General features: G+C 41.4%; 1 protein-coding gene across 6 annotated transcripts in view; it reads right to left on the reverse strand.

Annotated features, from left to right (window-relative positions):
- PLCH1 (phospholipase C eta 1) overlaps window positions 1–23,523 on the reverse strand; it is a 63,576-nt gene continuing 40,053 nt past the window's right edge. For 3 of the 6 annotated variants that reach the window (XM_090147591.1, XM_031603659.2, XM_090147590.1), the window contains exons 10-23: window positions 22,505–22,676; window positions 19,583–19,690; window positions 17,804–17,965; window positions 15,355–15,426; window positions 13,189–13,280; window positions 12,360–12,460; window positions 11,852–12,031; window positions 11,648–11,755; window positions 11,065–11,189; window positions 10,570–10,654; window positions 9,682–9,828; window positions 9,233–9,312; window positions 6,847–7,207; window positions 748–3,915 (exon numbers count right to left, since the gene is read on the reverse strand). In XM_090147591.1, the coding sequence (XP_090003717.1) occupies window positions 1,835–3,915; window positions 6,847–7,207; window positions 9,233–9,312; window positions 9,682–9,828; window positions 10,570–10,654; window positions 11,065–11,189; window positions 11,648–11,755; window positions 11,852–12,031; window positions 12,360–12,460; window positions 13,189–13,280; window positions 15,355–15,426; window positions 17,804–17,965; window positions 19,583–19,690; window positions 22,505–22,676 (3,874 nt within the window). In that variant the 3' untranslated portion in view covers window positions 748–1,834. Of the gene's footprint in view, window positions 182–747; window positions 3,916–6,846; window positions 7,208–9,232; window positions 9,313–9,681; window positions 9,829–10,569; window positions 10,655–11,064; window positions 11,190–11,647; window positions 11,756–11,851; window positions 12,032–12,359; window positions 12,461–13,188; window positions 13,281–15,354; window positions 15,427–17,803; window positions 17,966–19,582; window positions 19,691–22,504; window positions 22,677–23,523 lie in introns of those variants that run through there. The other 3 variants (XM_090147592.1, XM_031603660.2, XM_090147594.1) reach the window with 3 other exon arrangements.

Consider the following 23,523-nt stretch of genomic DNA (forward strand, 5'->3'; position numbering starts at 1 on the left):
AACACTGTGAAGTCTGTAACCAAATACCAAACAGTAAGCACAGGAACAGCCCAGTGCTCTGGGATTAGGCACACTTTCTGACCTGATTTTGAGAGAGAAACTGCACTGCTCTGGTCCCTACGCCAGCTGGCAGGAAAACAGGAGGCACAGCAGTCCTGGGAACAATCCTCACCTGCCCATCCTGCAAGGGAAGGACAGACTCAGCTCCTCTGCACCTCAAGCTCTTCCTTCCAGAGTCTGAATCCTCTCCGTTTCTAGCAAATTAAGAGAGAGAGAGTCAAATGGCCGTTCTGTAAATATGCCTGGCACTCTTTTTCATACAAAATATAAAGTTTAATCCAAATGTATCGTGCGTGTGCTCAAAGTAGTACTAGTGCCTTTTTGGTGCTTTATTATTTTTGTTATATATCATTGTAAAAAAAAGAAAAAGCAACATTCGACACCTCTGACAGCAGCTTAATTTGTTCTCAAAACATTTTAAAGAGGACTCTCCCATACTCACCATTGTGGGGTCAGGCATTTTGCACACATTGAAGACATGTGTTTGAGGACCAATCCACTTCTGAATACAACCTTTTATCAGAACTAAAGTTCAGAGATTGAAAACTTTAGCAAAATTACAGAATTTTTCCCCTTCTGAAAGTTCACTGCAAGCTCAAGAGAAGACAGATGTCTGCAATCACCAACTGCTGTCAGTTTAACCATAATTGCATTCACTATATTTTCAGTAAACATGTAACCAGGTGCTTAAAAATCTATTTTAATGGTGTTCTCAAGAACAACAATACTCTGCATTACAAAAGAAAGAAGTATAAGGTACATCTTTTACATATAAGAAAAAACTTACAGCAAAGGCAAAGAATATCTTTAAACCAAAATAAAGCTATGTTGTTCCCTACAGGGAAGCTCCAAGCATCTGAGATTACTCATCAACTTCCAACATTCATAGAAAAAGATGAAGGACAGTCAAAATAGTTATTCTACTATATCAGCTTTAAATATCAACGACTATCAACACTTCAGCAATAAAATTACAAATATACAGAAAACCAATCTGCTACAAACACAACCGATACCAAAAATACAGAAAATACGCAGAAATTATGTTTTCTATTCATAAACCCAGATTTACCCCCACGTTCCACTCAGTCCTGAAATGAGCATTCCACACACTGACAAAGAGAGAACACAATGGTTGTTACACTTCACAGAGTGGGCAGAAGACAAATCTAAGCGCTCCTCACAAACGTGGACTAACCCTAATCGTGCTAATTGTTTGTTGCAGAATCACAGTCCAAACAAGGGAACGTGTAAAATTGCTATTAGCATTTGGGTACAAAGCTGAGTGAAGGCGGTGCTCGGGGTGTGCTGCTGGGGAGGGCCTGGCTCAGCACTCAGAGCCCAGAGCAGTCAGCAGGGACAGAAAGCACTCCATGCAGTATTCGCATGAAAGGCCATAAGCGATCACTGGAACTATTTTCTCAAGCAGCAGACTTCAGGAAAACAGAAGAATACTCTTGCATTCATTGCAATGCCATGCCCTCGAGCCGTGCACTGCGAATACAGAATGCTACAAATGCTTATTGCGTGCAGCTAGCCCCCAGCCTACTCCCTTGGTAATGGCTAAATTAAAGTAATGCATAAATACATAAGGATGGAATACGGTTTTACTTATGTAAGTTTCAACAGGAAAAGGAACATTAAATTGCGACCGGACCACCGGCACGAAATTGCATTTCTAAATAATTTAAAGCCTCCAAACAGCGTTTCTTTCTAAAAATCCTTCATTTCAATGAAACGGTTTGTAAACGTTGAAGACTTACATTTATCCAACCTACAGCCTCAGCAGGAAATAGATTTCAGGCTTCTCGTCGCTGTCGGGCTCCAGCTGCAGCAGGGGGCTGTGCGCACACAGCGGCTCGGCACAGCCGTGGTGCCAGGCAGCACACGTGCCCTCAGGTCGGCCCCGGCCCTCCGCTGCCTCCTCAGGGAAGCTGCCCAGGTACCTGGCTATGTAGGAGCCCGTCGAGTGCCTGTTGACGACGTGAGGGGACCCCGAAGGCTTGTTCCGAAGGACGACCCCCGCTATGCTGTCTGCGTTGGAAGATTTTTGCTTGCTGGCCTCCTGCCTTTCCTTGGCACGGCTGGCGATGTTTCGCACTCTGCTCTGGCTCCTGGATGACAGCTTTCTGACCAGCGCCTTTGGGCAGTCTTCATCGAGCTGCCTAGAATACAGCACCTGGTGGCTGTCCTCCTGGTCCAGGGACAGCAGTTTTCTCAGCTGCTCCGTCAAAGCATCTGTAGAGTGAGGTCTCATCGTCTTCATCGCAGCGAGCTTCTTGTCCCTCATGCCCGATGTGATAAAGCTCCTACTTATGTACTGATACTTACTTTCAAAGTTGCAGGAAATATCTTCCGATGTCAAGTCACCAAGACTCTTGGATTTGCAAGGGCTGGTCTGTTTGATGGCTGGGGAGGGTGGGAAAGCCAATGTGCTTCTGAGCACTGGTGAATGTACATCGAGTTGGGACCTCCTGGAGGTACACATCAAATCTTTCTGCTTATCTGCATGACGATGATGTAGAAAACCAACATTTTCACAGGCTGGAAAAGGGAGCTTGCTTCCCGCAGTCCTAAAGTTATCCGAGCAGTCCAGGGCAGCAGCACAGAGCCCAACACTTGCACAGTTCCCAAAGGTCCTCTCACCACAGCACCTGCCGTCCTGCTGCTGCCTCAGTTTTAAAGGGGAAGCCAACTGGCTCACATCTTCCCTTTTGTACGTGCACGCAGTTACCAAGAGATCTTGAGAATCCCCACCTAACTCTACAAGACTGCTGCTTTCCGAATTCTCACCCATGGGAGGGTCCACAAGCATCTCCTCAAAGATGAGGCTGCTGGAAGCAAAAGAACCCACAGACCTGGGGGCTCCCCAGCTTGTTTCACATTTTCTTTGGGGATTTGCATTCAGCAAAGAGAAAGGAGAAGAACAAAAAGAGTTAGGCAAGTTATTTTCTACGCTCTTTGACTTTTTCTTGCAAACTAACCCACTGCGGGTCTTAAATTCAGAACCCGGCGTAAGAGTTGCCTCGTGGATAATTGTGTACACAGAATACTCCGCAGTTTCAGGGCTGGAGAACACGGCAGTGTCTGGAGTTGAAAATAACGGGGACCTGCTGGATTTTGTGGTGATGAAGTCGTTCTTACAGGGCGTGCTGAGCTCTGCAGTAAGCGCGTGTGTGGCCACAGCACCGAAGGTCTGGCTGCCAGCGCCGGGGAGCATCGGTGTGGTGAGGCTGGTTTGGTCATTGGTGACATCCAGCTGGCCGATCAGAGCTGAGACAGCACTGTCCAACTCGCTCTCAGTCACCAAAGAAACTTCATCTATAAGGCGGGAGATGTCGCTGTCTTGCATGGTTAAAGAGGAGTGTAAATCAGGAGCATCAGCGCAGACGGCAGAAGAAACATCAGTCACAGAAAGGCATGCCACAGTGCTTTTCTGGATGATGTCGTATTTGAGACTTTCAGCCTCCTCTGCTTTTTCAGGAAAGCAAGTCCTGACAGGAGCTATTTTCTCCTCCTTACACCTGTTTGTGTCATCTTCCCTTTTAGTGCCTGCACAGTTCTTGCCCTGTATTTTTTCTGTGTCGCGCTCAAAGCCAGAGCTCTGAATTAGAGGCACGGTATCAACAGGAAGGTCGAGGTGATTTGTTTCGGTTACACTACTTACAGCAACTAAATGTTCAGCTTGTTCCTGGGGAGGCGATACAAGGGAAAAACCAGCTGTCGTTTCCTTCTGGGCACTCTGCTTTTTCAAAGGAGATGTCAAATTTGAAATATCTGCAGTTTTCTCAGAACGTGTGGAAACAGATTCTTTCAAGTTTGTTTCCTTCTCATTTTTATCACCATCACTGTTGGCTGAATTCAACAAGAAACACATTAGTTGCATATAGTATTTTGTGCTTTGTTCATTAACAACTACTTTGTCCTTAGACAGACAAATGGAGAACGTAAAATTAGGTACAGTTGTGACAGAACTGTTATGGTGTTGTGCAGGCTAAGCCCAAATTATCTGTGATATGAATAAATGGAAAAATACAACTGCAGGCACTTCACTGAAGCTTCCTTTGGATGTCTATTACATCAAGCACGTGATGTAATATTGGTTGCAAATAATGTTAATGAGGTACCATATCATCGTTCGCACGTGGCATTACCTTCAGCTGTGTTCCTATTCAGATTTGTACTATAAAGAAGCATGGCAATAAAGACAGAACAAAACAGCTCTGTTAAAAAAATACACAATACTTTGAAACAAGATGCATGCTTAAAAGAGCTTTGACTATAAAGCATCACGTAGCTGGACTCCAGGCAGTGTTCTTTACATACAGTTATTGTAAGAGATTAAAAGTTAAGGATTAAATTTCTCATCTTCTATTAGCATACTGCATTCATAAGAGAACAAGATTTTGAATTCTATGGAAATACGTGAGATTTTCTCCAAAAATCTTATTTGTCTTTATTTGTCAAATCCCAGCTCCATGACTCACTCCTCGCTTTGAAGCTTTTAATTAAGCAATAAATCTGGTATAGTATATACTCTTTTTTACATTCACTAGAAATCAGGCACCCTAGGAAGAAACAAAAGCAGCCCTGATCATTCTGTAACAGTGTCTGAAACCCCGTTAGAGATAATTTTAATAAGCCTGGTACTAAGGGCTGATCTCCAAAATTTGAAAAGTTGCTCCAGCCTACCAGTGCTCCTACGTAAGGATGGAAGAGATGTAGTTTTTTCATTTGTACTTTTTTTTCCTACAAAGAGCAAGGGAAGAAGTGGGCAGCACACTGTTCACTTTGCAGAAATCCAACCAAGTCAGAAGAGATATGTTTAGCCATAAAGATCTGTGCTGAACAGCCAGCCCTCTCCATTCTTCACTGCATTCTCACATCCTGAAATAACGAGCACTCCATCAGACTGGTAACCTCCATGAGGGTGAAGCTGCCTCCCAGTCTGAACTACTTGCACTGAAGTTACTTCAGGAGAACACCCAAGCCTAGTTCTGCATGTGTGTGAAGCTCTGTCACACCTTTGCTTATCAAGGTTGAAGGTAAGTTGTTCCAAAAATGGGCTGTAGCTCTTTGGCACACAGAAGAGAGAAGGTCCTGCAGTTACAGCAGAGGCCTCTCCCTAGCATTTCATCTTTGTGTCTCACTTCTTTATGTCTATGGAGGTCAGTCCTCCTCCACGGGGGTCATGGAACAAGCCATACAGACACTCCAATGGACAGAATTTACTTCCTGAAGCAGAATTTTAGGTCATCTCAGAACTCGTGTTATTGTCCTGTAAGAGAATACCCACAGCTTCCAAAGAAGCGTGAAAATTTCTTTTAAATTAATTTTCTGTCCTTACCTAAAGCATCTGCAGGAATGTAAATATAAATGCTTACAACCATTGATAGGAATGACTGAGCTGTAACAGCTTCACATGCTTATCCAGAAAAAATCTTTCTATTTCAAATGCAGCATTTTCAGAGTTAAGTCCCTTTATCAGGAACATCCTTTTCCCTCTCTAGTCTCATCTCAGGTTGGCAGGAAAAAAAAACAGGTTTAATTTTGCTTTCAGTTTCTCTTTAATGATTTCTCTTGCAGTGATGTCCATATTGCAAGTTCTTTCAAAGCCACAGACAAAGGCAGGTAGAACCAACATGTGTTAACAACACGTTCCCCCCTCAGCTCAGCTGTCCTGCTACACGTGGCTCCTGGCGTTGGCAGAAGCTGCTGCTGTGCAGCTGAGAAACTCAGAGCAGAGCAGCACTTCTGTCAGCCACCATCCAAGCCAGGTTCTCACTGTGCTCTCCTCTTTCCAAGTAGAACAGACAGTGCTTCTGGCTGCCCTGTGCTTGTGGAGGAATAGCCCTGTGGGGACCAACCCTGAAAAAGTGGAGCTCCAGTACTGACCAGAGCTGGGCACCTGGCCAGCCTGTATGAGAGCACACACCCCTGTCAAACGAACAAAAACCAATCCCAAACAGCAGTGTAGTGGCTTAGATTAGGTACAAGCTCGAGGTGGAGGCAGCAGGCCTAACAGACTACAGCCATGGTATTCAAAGCTCTCTAGACATATCTAAATATTCCAGTAAATCAAATATTACGCATGTCATTGAACACACCAAATCTGCTGTTGCCAGGGGAATGGCTTCCAAAATCCTTAGTGATGCTGAAAAGACTTCGGAAAAAAAACTATTTCAAGAACTGACTTGTGTATCAAGACTGAGATTTTATCTTAGTGTTTTCCATTTAAACTCAGTTACTCACTTCGGTTACTTTAAATACAAAAGTCTGACCTACTGTCCCTGTTTGGGACTTTTGAAAGCCTCCATTGGTCTCTACAAAACCACATGCTGCACGATATTCTTCCTCCTTGAAAATTGGAAGGAAAAACACCATGGCAGCAACTTTTCATAAGCACACTGACAATAACAAACCAGAAATTAGTGAAGACTAATTGAACGTGGGTTCTTAAAGGAAGAACCAATTTTTCTTTCTCACAACAGAATTTCGAAAGCGTCCTTTTAAAAGCACTTCTAGAAATTATTGTAATCTATTTGCCTGGTTTGGAGATGGCTTTCCACTCTCACCCCAACTGAGAGCACTCCACTTGTCAGAGAATTTGAGGAGATTAAAAATGCTGGAATCTCAAGCACACATCATTTTGTCCAGTAACTCTTAAAAAAGTTGAATAAAACAACTTGTATGTAAACTGCATAATCAATCCTCTTAATAGACAATTATTTATTACACCATATAGACAACTTTATTACACCACAATTAATTTTGGAAATCTCTTACCAGTTGCATTTTCTTTTCCTTTGGCATCTTGAGTAGTTTCATCTTCTGTGCACGGCAGTCCTACAAGAAGGAATTTGTCCACCGGCATCGAAGCAGGACGTGGTTGCAAACTCCGGCTTGTGCGCCTTACAACTCCTTCTTTGTCCTTCAGGTCTGCTGGCTCAGATGCACTGTCTTTAATTTCAGAAGCTTCCAGAAAACCCATTTTACTTTTCTTTCTACCTTTTGCTGGTGCACTGGCCGTGCGCCGGAGAATTCGGTCACCAATAGAGCGCTTCCGTACATAGTGAGCGCTGCTCTCAGCAGAGCTGTGCTTTGGGTTCTTGTTAAACAGCCCTCGGAGTCCCATCAGTTGCTTATTCTGAAAGGACAAGAATAACCAGGGGTTTCACGTGAGTTCAGACTACTGTAGAAGGGTGCAGTGGAAAAGGCTGCTTTCTGAGCATTTATGAATGATGAATACAAAGTTAAAACGCAGCAAAGCAAAAATTCACACCAAGCAATTCACATCTACTCTGACCAAGGAACTATTAGCATAGGTCTCCATGAATTCATGCATGTCTGTGTTTCTCCTCATTAGGATGGCAGCCTGCCACAATTACAAGAGAGGTTTGCTCAAAGTCTCCTAATCAGAGATGACAACACTAAGAAATGTGCAGCAGTGACAGGCTAGACATTAATTTGAAGTCTTATGCATGGGCATCATCAAAGCAATACTCAAATGTTTCAGAGTTTGAATGAAGAATGATGTAGCTTGGTAGTTACAGATCATGCGATAGGAACCATTCGAAAATTTGTGCCCAGCAAGTTAAAGTGCATGCTAATGAAGTCTACCTTTGTGGCTCCTAGAAAGTGCAATATTGTGTAACTGGGATTGAGGATTAAGGGGCTCCACTGAAAGGCAAAAAACGCAAATACATTTGGCTAATATTTTCAAGACCATAATACAGGCAATTAAGGTAAATAATACATCAACTGTAAATATAACTCTCTACAGCACATTATTTAAAACTACTTATTAGTGTAATGTCTGTCCCTCATACAATTTGACCAGACATCCTTATTTATAAGCATGGCAATGTAGATTCAGCCCGTTTATACCTTAGAAACAATAATGTAATCCATCATTAAGGCAAGCATTAGATGATAGATTAAGTTATATAAGATATCAAATCTCACTCCGAATTTTTTCCATCTTCTGTTAGTAACATTTGTCTTCACTATGAATCTCATCTTTGCTATTTTGCTTTGAAGAGCACATGAGCCAAGAGCAACAGTCAAACAGGCTCCCCTCCAGACAATAACCAAACTCTACATGGGACAGATGTGTACATATCTACACGATATGCTGCAGATGTAACCCAATCTGTTTACTGCTACAACTCTTTTAACACAGATTCAGTAGTGATGAAGACTACCTGGAACACTAAAAGTTTCTCTTTGTGCACAGAGCACACACGAGTCAGGCACAGCCAGTGCCATCCTCTCCAACACCTCCCTGGCAGTAGGAACACTTCCAGGGGCAAGAGCAGAGAGTGCACTGAAACACTGATCCCTGTGCTGAGGCAAGGATGCCAAGAGCAAGACGCACATGTAAGTGGTTTAAAGGGCCACCGCTACATCATTGATCTAACAGGATCAGCGTGGATAAAGGTAATGGAGTGAAGTGAGGATCTGGATTGCACCAAATCTCAGCCTCTGGGCCTTGCCTATGTTATCTCCTCTCTGTGTTCCTTGGGTACTTGCAGAGCTGTGATCTTACCCAGAGAGATAACTACAGTGCTCCAGAACAGACAAAAAGCTGCTTGTCAGAAATAGCTTTGACATAATATTCCCTGCATCTGCCCTCAAAAGGGAGAAAGATTGAAAGCTAACATTCTTTTCACCTATACCCTTAACTGATTATTCTTATTTTTCAATCACTACAAAGGTCCACTTTATTTTAGTAGCCTCTCGAGCGCGGCCTCAACTTCTGTGTGTTGTTGATCTCCACTGACCTCCAGAAAGCTGTTCATGAAGGCAGTTAAAGAAGAGAAAAAGCACTGTGCTTTTGCTTTCATTTTAAAAACAAGCTTTACAATAAGTAATCTTTCAAAAAAGCAACAAGAGGAATGCACTAAAAAACCTATGAGATTTATGACTGATTAGCTCCTGTGCTTTTCAAATACCAAGTCTTGGTGCAGTTACAGTCCTCAGCTCATTCCATCCCTGTATGAACTGAATAATTTCTTTAAACCTCATACTGATCAGTTGCAGAGTAAGCTAAGCACTACATACAAAACACATTGTAAACTCTACAAAACATTTTAAATGCACTGAAATTCATTTCTGTCAGAAGAATTAAAACAAAAAGTCATAAAATACGTACGTTTGCAAATATACCTACCTTTCCATAGATTTCATTAATGGTTATGTGAACAAATATGGAGGCTTCTGTCAGTCCTTCTAAATACACATGTCGATAACCTAGTAAAATTGAAATATTGCATCCCAGTCAGCTGTGTGTACTTTATGGGCAACTGGCAACGAGTGTCTGGAAAAGTGGAACATACATACCTGCTGTCTTAAATAAAACCTACCATGTCCTTACGAGTTTTCCAACTCTCACACTACAGTTTGCCCCAAGTTAAAGACAGCAGAAATTTCCACAATCACAGCCACCCAAACTCAACAGTCAATGCACAACCCTAACTTTCCAGAACTGTCCAAGTTCATATGTGAAATCTTAAAGATTTAGGCATACATACTATGTTGGCGCCTAGTTTTAAACTTGCAGTTCAAAGCCATTTGATCTTTGTTTAAACATCTAATTCAAGAAAAACACATGGGACTAACCAGGTACAAGACTGCTAAAGGCCAGCGTTCTTTGTCCAACGAAATCTCGCCCAATAGGGTCATGATCCCAAACAAGAAATCGAACCAAAGCTATTTCAGGCATGTGGATGGTAAAAGTGAGCGTTTCCTCCCAAACAGGATTAAACCCTATAATACAAATGGAGCAGAAAGTTTCAGAAACACAGTCAGAGCAAGCACTGGTCTCAATTTTCATGAATCACAGCAAGAGGCACGAGAAACAAACAGACCAAATATGCAATGAACACTCACTTACACATTGCTCATCTACGTCTACGATCTCTCAATCTCCATTACAGAAATAACTGAGAGTGAGAGATCCATTTCCTAGGTAGCATTTACCAGAAAATGGTTCTGGTTGTGTAGGTGGCAGGGACAGCAAGGCAGGCTGCTGTTTTACAGAACTGTGGTAGGTGAAAGAAAAACACACAAAAGAACTACTCTCTTCTACCCCCCCCACAGTATTGCAACTGCTCAAAGAAACTAACAGCCTCCCCCCCCTGCTGCAGCAGGCTATCCCACTCTGTTCTTCACCTCCTTTCCATAACAGGGGAGGTGGCCGTAAAAATCGCTTGGGTCATGATTTGTTTTCATTTCATTTGATATTATACATGTATTTTACACATCAAAACATTTGGAATTTCTGCCCAAAGGAGATTAAAAAACAATCCAGAAGATAGATATGGTGGTAAAGCAGTTCTCACTCATGTCTCCTGCACCAGAAATTCTGGTCAGAAAGCAGAATTAATTTAGAAGAAAATCATTTGATTTCATGAAGTAAGAAGCTCTGCAATTTACAAAGTAATAACAGATACTGAATCATTTGTAATTACTTCATATTTTACTCAAGAAATCAGTTGATTATCTTACCATTGTCATCAACCACCCTGGTCTGATCTTTACAGCAGTCAACGGGTAACCCAATAATTTCCACCTCGACAAAGGGATCTATTATCTATTTTAGAAACAACAATACATTAAAAACAAGCCAGTGGTATAAGTGAAGGTCAGTTCTAAGGAAACTCACACGAATAATTAATTTAAATTCCTATTCAAAACTGTTGCAATTTCCAAGCAGCACACTCATGCAACATGGCTTCACAAACCGCACTGGTGTGTGGTTTATAGTCTCAAAAACCATGGCCAGATACAAGTCATTTTCAAAATACAAACCAAATTACGTCTTAAACATCGCATATAGGATACAGACTCTGTGGAAAATGCCAAGTATTGACGACTGAAAGCTTGACAATACGTGACAGTTATTGGTTGATTTAAATAAGGAGAAAAATTCTTTGAGTTAAAGGCTGCCAGGTCATTCTAGGATATGCCATAAAAGCATTGGTTGGAAACAGAGTGCTTTACCTCTCCTCTGTCTCCTAGCATTGAGTCAGGAGGCTTAGGCAGCTGCTGTCCACTGATGATTTTCAGGATGAGCTGCTTCTTAGGACTGGCAGGAAGTGGATCTGAAGAATAGGGGTTGAACGAGCCTGAAAGTTGGCAAGCAATGAAAGCAAGTGTAAGGATAGATACACTAAATTAAAGATACTCCTCCTCACCCCCACAAGCAATATGTATACACACAGCACACATTAGCTACTAACTTGAGAGCACAAAACAGCTATTAATGAATTTTAAAACTCATTCTGTTTTAAAAACAAACAAAAAACCCCTCACGTTATTAAAAGACAAATACCATCCTTGCTAATAAGGAGGGTTTTGCAAGACTAAGACTCCTGCCCCCCCAAAATTCTTCTACCTTACAAATGCTCCATAGTTACAACTCAGATCAGCAGTCTTCACATTTCTTGCACATCTGCACAGACATTAACAAGAACAAGTAGCTGGGGTTGAGTTCTTTAGCTAGCTTCAAACACCCAGACTGCCTCTGACATTTTTACCTTTATATTTAGTATTATTTAGTAATAAATATATAGTGGGACATTACCTTTGCACATCTGCTGAGGTTTGAGGACATAACCACAGTTGCCATTTACCCTAAACTTCGCTTCATTTAATTGCATCATACGTCCCTCAGACTGGTAGTTTAGTGCCACTGTTAAACGAGAAGACTTGAGTGTCACTGATAAAGATCATATTTACTTAGCACAAAGCCAAGAAGTGAGAAATAAGATTCTAGTGCGACACCCACCTAACTGGCAACCAACATTCCAGTAAGGCAAAGGATTGAAATTGCTGGAGTCAATCCGATACGCCGATGGATAGATCCTCGTAAGTTGTTTCTGGTTGTAAAGCATGAACTGTTCAGCCTTCTGCTGCACTGCTTGGTGGGCTCTTGTTTCACTGAATGACAGCACATTCCCTGTTGATCCTGAATGCATTGTTAACCAACAGACAAGTTACAAAGCAATCCCAGAGCACAGAGGCCTGAACTCAGACCTCAGCTATACTGGTATTAATCAAGGGGAAGATCAGAGTTAGACCAAACGTACACTGATAGATTGTCTTGTCATACTCAACCCCTATATTGCTTAACTGAAGGGCACCAGTTTCCTCTTTCAGGAGTGCCTTCTGTTCTACTCTCAAGTTTCAAGAATTGCAAGGAAAGCCAAGCAAGAGTTCATACTAATCGCCAGGGTCTTTTCTCCTGCAAAACCCTAGATGTGAGTGCTTTGAACAAACTGCAGACATCTACTTACCATCATCTACTATATCCTGGGCTGCCACAGAGTTCGTGTACACCACTAGGTCAGACAGAGCTCGGCACAGCTTCACAGTTTTCCTTCGACGAGTCAGTCTACTGATTTATATTTAATACATAAAACAAAGCAGGAGTTTTTCAATATTTAAAGCATATATGAATTCCCTTTATTTTTCATCAGTAAGGAAACAAGCAGCTGTACAACTCAAGCTGCAAAGAAAGGTGCAGTAAGCAGGGAACTCCATGGGGCTAGTCTCCTTACAGAGGTTTCTGAGCAGTCTTCCAGATGACTGTTCCCCCTGTACCTTCAGTCACAATGCACAAACATTTTTTATTTACACCACAATGAAATAGCCAAACAATGGCTTCTCCAGACAAAGCAAAGGCACACAGCTTTTAGTTGCCTCTGTAAGAGGAGCTTTTCAATGACAGCAAATGCATTCCCAATGGCGCTTTTTTGATTGCTTTTTCTTTACATTCTCAGATGTAATAAAGCTGACAGGGCTGTGATGTATCCCTACTTAGGCTAAGCAGTTTTCTTTGGGCACTATTTACAGCATGCAAAATGTAGATTGGCATTTTTCCATTAGGAAAGTATTACTATCGCATTTCCTTTCAGTTTAAGGGCAATTGCTATTTGCAACCTATCAAAGCCTACATATTCAAACTATCAGGCTAAAGCAGTCGTAGCAAAACATATCCCAGCAGAGCTGTCATAAATGCCTTGCCTTGTAAAAACTGACTTAGGCTCTGACACACAGGTATTAATAACAACAACATGTTATTAATCCAACAGAGCTGAAAAACTACAGTGATGCTTAGCTCACCTGTGTAGCTGCCCTGCTTCCTTTCCCGAAGAGTTTTGCTGATTTTCATCATCATCTGAGGTGCTACATTTGGATGTTGCCTTCCCTGTTTTCTGATGGGAAAGAATCAAGCACAACTCCGTCAGCATACGGGATATTTCTGCAAGGACACACCACTTACCCACAAACCCAGAGAGCAGGTCTACCTGCTGGCAGCAGCTGGGGCCAAGCTGCAAGAGAAACATTTCTGCAAACCAGGCACCCACTGCAGCATACCATGCACGCTCTGCAGCTTCCCTCCTGCCATGAACAGGCTGTAGATGGGGATAAGTTATGGGAGGGGGAAACAGAGAGGACAGCTCTCAGCTCTGCGCCGCTCCACTGGTCCTGCTGGATTTCCAAAGGCCAGCACCACATTTAACAAACTGCAACATGTACATGCAGAGTCTGCACTCACCTGTGCTTCTCCCTCTCTCCCTTCACAATTTAGAAGAATTTAACAAGTGGACTCATGAAGTTGAGAACACAACCAACTTCTGGGCAAAATTCTCAAGCATCTTTTTTTCTGCTGCCTTTTAAGCCATGCAAATGAACATTCAAATCACTCTGATTTATTGCAGTGTACATTAAAGCAAGTAGCTATGATAAAAAGATTAAACAACAGCATCTTTTTGCATAGGTGCCTATGCTTTCAGTGTCCAATTTCAGTAACATTACATGTTTTGTAACACTTACTGTTCAAATGAGTTCAAATGAGTTTCTTTAATTCCCTTCTCATCATGAGATAATCAACAATGTAACTGAAAGCTCTGTATTCTTCTGCTCATTCAGTTACATGATAATTGAGCACAGAATTCATTTCTCCTGCTATGATAAAACAATAATGCACATAACTTGGTTTATATTTTAAGTTTGCTCTGCTCAGCACTGAAATAAAGTTGACCATATTGGAGACCATTTGAGTGATTCAAGGGTTTGGACTGATGACCCCTGCAATTAACTTGCAGGAGTTGCCAGCCTTGGCATTCTCTCCTCCACTGGAGGTTTTAAAGAGTTTACACACACATACAGCTGGAACAAGAGCCGAAAACATCACAAGTCAATATTCCTAGTTGGATAATTCTGCATCTGCAAAAAGATCAATAGTAACCATCTTTCCCAGGCATCCCCTCTAGCTGGAATGGCGTGAGGGAGAAACTACTGAAAGTCCCTCCTGACTTGACCTACAATAAGATCATTATATATAAAAAAAATACACACACAGACCTTTTTCTTCTTCTTTTTTTTTTTTCTTTTTTTTTTTTTTCCCCAGCAGAGATTAAATGGACAGACTCTCCCACCAGCTATATTTATTAGAATAGTTAGTGGAAGCAATCAAAATTATTTCCAGCTCTCACTATAACCATCTGTTTTTAGTAGCTGACTCGTGTGTCTGACATCTCACCCCACAGCATTTGTTTTCCCACCAACAGAACAGGAAGAAACACATGAAGAAGATACATCATCCCTCTTGATGGCTGCTATCTGCTCAGGCAGCACACGCAGGTGGAACAGGAAACCTCACACTCATTTTGATTACATTAGCTCTTGCTTGGTTTGGTGCAGTTGCTGCAGTGAAGATCCAGAGAAGCAAACAATTTGACCCAGCAGCTACAGATATATAAATAGTGCATGCCAAACCATGAAAAGATCAGAGGAAAATATGCTTTTACAAAGCAGGTGTGGTGGGACCAGAGCCACTGCTCAGTCACAGCAGCCCCTGTGTGAGAAGCCAGGCAGGAGGGCATTGCACAGCCTCAGAGTGTGGAACAAGGTAAAACCAGACTCCAAATAAAAACACCACCAGCTTTATAGACAGAAGTCTGGAAAACAAAAACATATCGAGGCATTTGTCTAGATTGCTCTGCTGCTGCAAGTTTGATCAGAAAAATCAGCAATTATCCTTCACTAATTCAGATTATCTTTGTGGCCAGGCAAAATTATTCTGAGGTACAGCGACTGTCTCTGAATGATTCTTCATACTATTGCCAGCTACACTCTTCTAAACAGCAATAATTACACCACGTGTAACCAAGCAGTGCTTCCTCACTGCCTCCATGCACACCATGCCTGCCTCACGCAATAAACCCTACCCTGTGCCATTACAACAGCCAGACAAACCAGCAAAATCACTCTTGTTTGACTTACTTTGTGTTTACCAAAGTTCCCCATTAACGATCGACTATGAGACTTCTTCCCACTTTCTTTCGTGTCCAGGTTCTGTACAGGGAAAGTTGGAAAAAATGAGGATAAGTGGATACCTTCAGGCTTTTGAAGTCCACGACAGTCTCTAAAAGACATTGGGCTTTAACCCAGTGAAAATTTTGGCACGTCTCTCTGGTTCACTACTGTAAGCACACATTAATTGCACAAGAGAATAAAGCTAAACGGGAATTAAAGTCTAAGCACAACATACTGATCTCTGAACACAGATTCAAAATTATTTCATGAAAGGACTTTTCTAATTTAGATGAGCAATCTCCAAGAGGAAAACAAAAATAAACATTAATATTCAAGACAGCAACCCAGCACAGAGAAAAACCAATCCAGCAAAAAACAACAGCGATAAAAAAACACCAGAAAGTGTACATAAAAATAGCCACAATGGAAAGGAGAGAAAGAAAATAAAGCTAAGAGACAGCCTGGAGCCCAAGCTTCATCACATCCACAGCCGTGCCCCTGGACGTGGCTTTGATAACTCCTGGCAGCACCTAGCTTTTTCCTGCCAGAAAAACACATCCCTTCTTCTTTCAAAGAGCAAAATAAAAACCTAAAGGTGCTGAAGAATATTCCAGCAAACTCCAACTATTCACTGCATTGTGTTGGACATTACTTCTGGCCAGTAATAACAATAGAAGCACTATTTGCACTGTTCACCAATAATCACCGTATCTACGTTCAAAAATTTGTTCCTAGCTCAGGCTGAAAATCTGCATAAAGCAGAGAAGGAAACCCTCAAGATGAAGGTAGTGTCCCTCAGATGAGTATCTGGCATTGCCAGCAGCAAATCCAAACTGACTGACAGGACACACTGCCCCTCTCCTCTCCTGCGCCCCAAAAGAACAACTCCACAAACATAAAAAAACCTCCATACAGAACATGGTATCTACTGGCAATAGCGTGTGAATTTGCATTGTAAATGGTTGGGTTTTCTTTTTGTTTGGGTTTTTCAGTTACTGAAAAATAGCAAACCTTCTGGAAAATGGGAAGTTTGTCAGTGAAGAAGGGAAGGGAAGAGAGGTTTGAGCAGTAAGAAGTACACAGTCAATCCGAGTCCAAGCAGATTGCCTCTGGTTCAGCAGTTACACAGTGACTGTCAGAGCACAGCTTTACAACAGGGCTGCCAAAATGAGCAAATAAGTTACAGAATCATCCAGCCAGCACATTTACTACTTACAATTTCCTTCCATCTTAGTCAACAGTTGATATCAACTAATCTGCCAGTTATTTTACCTCTTATTACTACCCATTGCTCAGCTCTGCACTCCTTAAAGACCCTTGAAAAAAGGGTCAGGCATCCACCCAGTCTTCACATCTCACTGCTGCAGGAAGGGATCTCATGTCCAACAGTAATTTTAAATAAGTCGATTACAAAGCATCAGAGATATTATGACCTGACAGATGTTCAAACATCGTTCCAGCTCAAAGTAATGTTGAAGTGGCTCGTATCTAATCGTGTTTACTAACAGTTTGCTCTCTGAAATCCCACTTCCCCAACCTTATGGAGGCCAAAGTAAAGAGGCAAGCTGCCTGCTCTCAGCTGCTAAGTCACAATCTGAAAACAACCCTTTTATGCAAGGTCAGGTGGCTCTGACCTTTGGAGGCTCACAGCCCCTTTCCATCACAACACAGCTGTGGACCAGACATCTCAAGCACCAGGACAAGCGTATTCTATGCAGTCAAGCATGGCTTCAGGCAAAGGTCTCATAGCTCCAGACTTGCAAAAAGACTGACAAGAACCACATAAAAACTATGGAGTGGGAAGATGTGCAGAAAGTAGAACTGCATGTAGTTGACCTCGGAGACTATATCATCTGAGTAGGTACATCCCTCAGAACAATTCATTCTCAGTTTACATAACAGATTTTGCATTGAGTTGAGGTGAAAATATGGTGACTATGGATTTGAGGTACAAACTGCACTGATGTATTCAAAATCCCAATACATTTTTATATAGCTTTGTAATAATAATTTGATGTCAAAAGGAAAAAGAAACATATCATTCACAAACATAAAACAGTCTGGGTGTGAAAAAAACAGACCCTTGCTTCAGGCAGTAAAAGCACAATCCTGTGCATGACAGAAAATAGCAATGCTGAATTACCATGGTCAGTCACAACAGGACTAAGGCAACTATTTGCAGTATCAATACTTCCTGAATTACTTGCTTCCAACATGTAGAAGAAAATAAAACAGGTCAGAGAGAGATACTCTTCATATTCAATCACTTAAATCCTTAGATGCTTTATCTGAAATTATTTCACATTTTCATTTTAGATGAAACAAAACTATCAGAAGCTGTTCATAAGTCACTGAAATGCGCAACGCATCACTTTATTTCATACTCAGGAAATGAAGGAAAAAAACACCCACCTACCTGCTTCAGGTTAACACTTAAACCTTCATGAGTTGCCCTCAGCAGTGCTCTCACTGTGAAGCTGTCAGGATCTTCTTTGTCCCTGATCTGGGACTCTTTTAGCAGAGATTCAAGCTTTGTTCTTATGAAAGATTCCACCTGATGCTCAGTTGCACCGTTACTCTGAAAAGCATTAAGAGATTCAGTTAAAACAGATTATTACATCCATCACTTTTGGGACAGCCTGAGAGACCACTGCATGTGCCTCAGGCACTCCCACCATTGCCCTTTTCTGAACAAGAAAAAGCTTCTTGCATAATCCTGTGCAGCTGGGGCTTTTACTGTCACTGCCATCTTCCTTTCTTCCCTTCAGGTCCCTGACACATCCCTTGCAGGTCCCAAAGTGCTGCCCACTGCATAGAGCAGCCCAGCCCCAGCTCCTAGTGTTTCAAACAGTCACAAGTCTGACCTCTTTCTGAGCATTGCACAGATTTACAACTATGTCACCAACAGATTTCCTCAGTGATATCAAACAGCCTAATGGCTACTAGATTCCTGCTTCAACAAGAAAGGAAACATTTATAACCAAATGATAGAATCATTTGAGTTAATAGCAGCACTGACTATATAAATACCAAATGGTCTCTTACATAAGATGCTTAAAATAGGATCCTTGAGAACAGCAGTGTGCACCTGGCATTCCTCTCCCTATGGGGCACGAGAATTCTCTCCAGGCAGAGAGAGAGGAGAGCAGCTGTCTGTCCTAACAGACTCCCTTCCTGGACTCAAAAGACTTACTGCATTATGGACTGCAGGTTTTCTCTTGGGTCTTTCTGCACATCAGAAGTCGTGTTAGCAAAGCACATGGGGATTACAGAGTCATTCTATTCAACAGCACATGACAATGAACTGGAAATTAAATTGGACCAACACAAACATTCCCTTCTAATGAACCACTTCAGGTGGGGACTTCTGTTACCTCTAAAGCAAATCCCAGCTCTGAAAATCTGTCAATTACTAATAGCAGACAAAAATGATACAGACAAATTAAAAGCTCAGGATGCAAGCCATAAACAGCTAATGACAATTACACTAAGGCACTTCAGGGTGGCAACAGGGAAAAACCACTAGGCTGCATTCAGAAGAGATAAACAACACTATACTTCCTAAATATTAATCTGAATTTGATCTATTGTTTCTGGATCTCCCTTGATAATATCTTTAGCTCAAAACTTTTGACTGATGAAGCAAGGCTGACTTCTGACCAGAACAAAGCACCTGTTGGGTAACATGGGTCAGCGTCGCACACCAGTTTCAGTTTGTAGCAAAAACAAAAAACATTAATAAAATCACTAGCAGAACAGTAAACAACAGTAAGACTTAAGAAATAAAGAAAACAGAAAACATTCTTTAATGTTGAAGAAAGTACTGAAAATTATTTCTCACACTTCAAATTCTTTTTATTTGTATGCCTCTATTCTTAATTTTCAACTAGACACAGTGCAGCAATTCCATTATGACACTGCACTGTACATTTGTATTTGAAAAAGCCTAGCATGCTCACTGTGCTGGCAGCAGGCCACCGTATGTATCTGACATCTATATGATTTAAATGAGAAGTTCTGCATTTCTGAACAAATGCAGTCCTTATCAAAACGTGGAATTATATAATTCCTGCATCTTAAGAGACCTGACTTAGAAATCCAAGCTAAAAAACTTAGTCTGCTAACAACAGCAAGTAGGATTATGAAATACATATGCAAGAAATGATAGTTCTGGGAAATGTGTACATGCACATACATAGCAGGATTTTAACTTGCAGTCGTCTTCAATTTCATCAGCACTATCCTCATCAGAAACTTCTCCTTCCTCAGCATCTGCTCCAAGACTGTAAGGCAACTTTTTTCCCTAAAAAAGAGGAAAAAAACGTTTACAGTTAATACTCACATGGTCAACATTATGTTCTCCAAAGCCCCAAATATCCTTTTACTCCATTAGAGCTTACTTCAAAAGTGATCAGAGCTTCGAATTCAGACAATGTCATGCAAACTGACTCAAGGAGTCAGATTATCACAGATGATGTCTTCAGAAGGAGTTTGATGTACTTCTGTTAGCTTGTTATTGGCAGACATTTGCAAGCTAGTTCAAAAAAGCACACTATCTCCCATCTCTGGAGCAAGCCAGTGAGTGTCAATGAATTTTTAAAGTTGCCTCCCCAGTGCTTCAGGCTTACCTCTAGCAAGCAAACCATCGCGTACTTCAAATAAAACTCAAAAATCAGAAGCTCAGACTATGTTATAGGCTCTGCATCAGAAGGGAAAACGCATACACAAAAAACTCATTGCAAGTAGCCATCAACATGAATGAAGCAGCAAAGTTTATTTGAATATTGCATGCTCATGCAAGCGCGTAGTCAGCAATTCAAAATTAGTTGCTAATCCTCTACTTTGTGCTTCATATACCTACATTAGAAAGGAACTACTTCAACTCCATGTCTAGTTTCCAACATCTGATTAGAGTGGTGAGTATCAGAGGTTATTGGTTACTTCTGGTAAAAAAAAAAATTGAGGTCTGAAAGATGAATGATACTTACTAGAACATTCAACTTTAATTTTGCTGTTTGACCACTTCTGGTAAGGCCCGAATTCAGAACTGCAGCAATGTTGTCTACAGACCTCTGAAGGTCTTTAGTCCAACCTTCCACTAAAGGAGGACCATCACAGCTCTAGATGAGCTTTGTTTAGCCAAATCTTGCAAACTTTTCAGGATGGAGGCTCCCTCAGCTCTCTGGGCAGCCTCTTCCCATGCTGCGCTATGCTCTGCTGAAAGCCTTTCCCTACTGCCTGTTCTGAACCACCCAAGATGGAACTTTTGGTACCACCTCTTGTTTTGCCGTCTGCTACTTAATAAATTGGGCCCAAAGGCCAAGTTAATGCTTATGAAAACAAATTTTTATGCTATCACACATCCTTGTCATCCTCCCTTTTTGCAGGAACACGAGCAGTTTGTCTGTTTTATCACAGACAGAGGTAGACAAGAACTGGGTTTGAGGAAATTAAGAGAACTGACTTAAGGACTGGATTTTGAAATGAATAACGCTGCCCTGCTAATGACTTGAATGTTTACATGGGCTTAAATCCTTTAGCATTACCAGAAATCTTTTTTATACTCAGTAGCAAAACGAGAATTACAGCCACAATTCGAAGTTCTTCAGCTAATTAGTCAATATCGTATTTCAAAGAGAACTGCATAGAATAGCACAAATAATAGTAAAAAAGATGAGAAACTTGCTCACTTCCACAAGAAGCTAGCTATTTTATCTTTCCTAATACGACTGTTTAAATTGAACTGGAGATGGGAGATAGGGCTTTGTGGTAAGACTCTGTGATGCTGGAAATGGAGTTCCTCATTCTAGAAACATCAGCCAGCTGCACACCATTCTGTGACTGCTCACAGGGCTCCAACCACTGTTAGCTGAAGAGTTGACCCAAAGTTATAAACTCAGATGTGCTAGGAAGAGAAGCTCAGAAGTTCATGGAAGACCAGCACAGTGCCAGACCTCCTGCCTTTTATTCAGTGACATATTCCAAGCTGGATTCACTATGTTTTGTAACCTGCTATCTTGTTCAGCTCCCTAAAACACCAACACTACACACTCACATAGTTCACAAACAAGAAAACTGCCTCAGTGAAATGCAAAACCACAGCTGAGCACTTGAAGGCTTTCTAAATCAGTCACATCTCCGCTATATATTGAAATGTCCAACATAACATCAAACCTACTGTGAATTGCTATAGACAGCTTGACAAAGAAAAATGGTATCTCAAGTGCTCACAGCAAAGAAATTCTCCTCATGTGCCAAAGTAAATTAGACAACCTAATGAGCTACAGTTTTATTAATCATCTTCTCAATGGCCTGCCTAGCATTGCTTTCATATTACAGCCATCTCTGCCTTTGAAATTCCTTCAAGAGCAAATCTGTTTGCATAGAGGGGCTCCAACAACTCAGGTTGCATACAACACTAACTACAGTGCTGCAGAGCCTCCCTCTCTGCTCTTCAGCCACCTTCTGATGTGCTCTTCTTTCATAAATGCAGCTGATGAACCATGAAAATAGTTTCATTTCTTTTCATGAAATGCTGCTCATAGCAGGGTGAGGGGGCAATGCATGAAAATGCATGTTTTCAGACATTTTTACATCACTCCAAAGCACTACCATACAATCTTTCCTTCTATAAATGTTCTCGATACTACAGGAATATGAATGATAGGGAGAAATACCCACTAACATCATATATTTGATAAACTTCACAAAAAGCATCAGGTAATTGCCACATTTCCTCCTATTCATAAAGATGTGTTTTTTTTTGTTTTTTTTTTTTACCACATCCTTGTTTTCTTCACTTAGTGCTATGGATTAAAAAAAAAAAATCTGACTTGAAGACCCTTAGATAAGGTGCTAAAAAAGCAGAAAAAATTTTTTATACCTTACTGTTGATATAACTGCCCTGTTAAAACACTCACAGAAATGTTCTGGGCCACTTGCTGAGGCTAGAGTTTACCATATCAGTATCTCTGTGAAAAGCTTGGAATTTTAACTTACTGCACCTGTACCAATCAGGGTGCTATAGATAAACTTATTCCCCAAAGCCAAAGACACACAGTAAATAACAGGCACTGCCTCCCACTAGATTTTCAATGTGCCATCAGTAGCAAATTACCTTCACTAGGATTTTCCCTTTCAAGTTTTGAGGGCTAGGAAGCTGCCTGGAATCTCCGGTGACTACAGATGACAAGTCCAGTTTGTCACCAAGTATCTCCTTCAAGTACTGAGCAATCTTCTTTTGCTGCTGAATACTGCAATGATTTTCAATAGACAGTATGACCGGAAACCTAGAAACAAAACCCCAGACAGTGACATAACTGTGCTTTGAGAGAGAAGACCTGCACAGCTTACCACAAACCATTTTGAGTAGTTTGCTCTCACACTGTCAACAGCCTGGAAACAAACTCCCCTCGGGAGGGAGGACTTTGCACATGAACTCCCAAATCCCCGTGCAGTCAGAATCCCTTTGACAGTCGCTGCAGGAGATTCTGCCCCCACCTCCAACCCCATCCCACGAGCACACAGGTGCCAGTGTTTGATCACTGAGTGTGAGCCACAGACCAAGAAACACACAATAAAACTCCTCAGCAATGCAACGCCTTTCTATTACAATATTCCTTTGCACTCTATGGTCTTCATATGCTGCAATAACCAAGTGTTTTGAAATCCGCAGATTCAATGTACTTGTTAATATCTCTGTTCATTTTCCAAAGGTTTTATGATACAGCAAGATAAATTTGCTTTTGTCTTAACTGCAGCTACAGTGAGCCAGACCAAATCTCTGAAGATGACCAGACTGGGGAGCAGCAGAAATAGTTGGCAATCCTTTCCAGAACACTCTCACAGGCTCCAGGAATTTTCAGTTAATGTTTTCTGAGCTAGAGACATTGTTTCTGTATATAAAGGCTTAATTCTTCCAAAAACTTGCCCAGTTCTTTTTTAAACTCTTGGCAGACCCAAAATTGTATGGCAAGGAACCCCACAGCCCAGCTACACACCAAATGAGGATCCAATTCCTCCAGTCCTTTATTCTCTCCAAGCTACTCAAAATTCTACACACCTACTCACTATCTTCTGAGACTGCTGTGTGTATATATGGCCCAACTCCCTACTATCTTGATAATACACTGTTAT

The sequence above is a fragment of the Phasianus colchicus genome, chromosome 10 (genome assembly GCF_987193195.1).
Source record: "Phasianus colchicus chromosome 10, bPhaCol1.hap1.1, whole genome shotgun sequence".
In the NCBI taxonomy this organism is placed as follows: Eukaryota; Metazoa; Chordata; class Aves; order Galliformes; family Phasianidae; genus Phasianus; species Phasianus colchicus.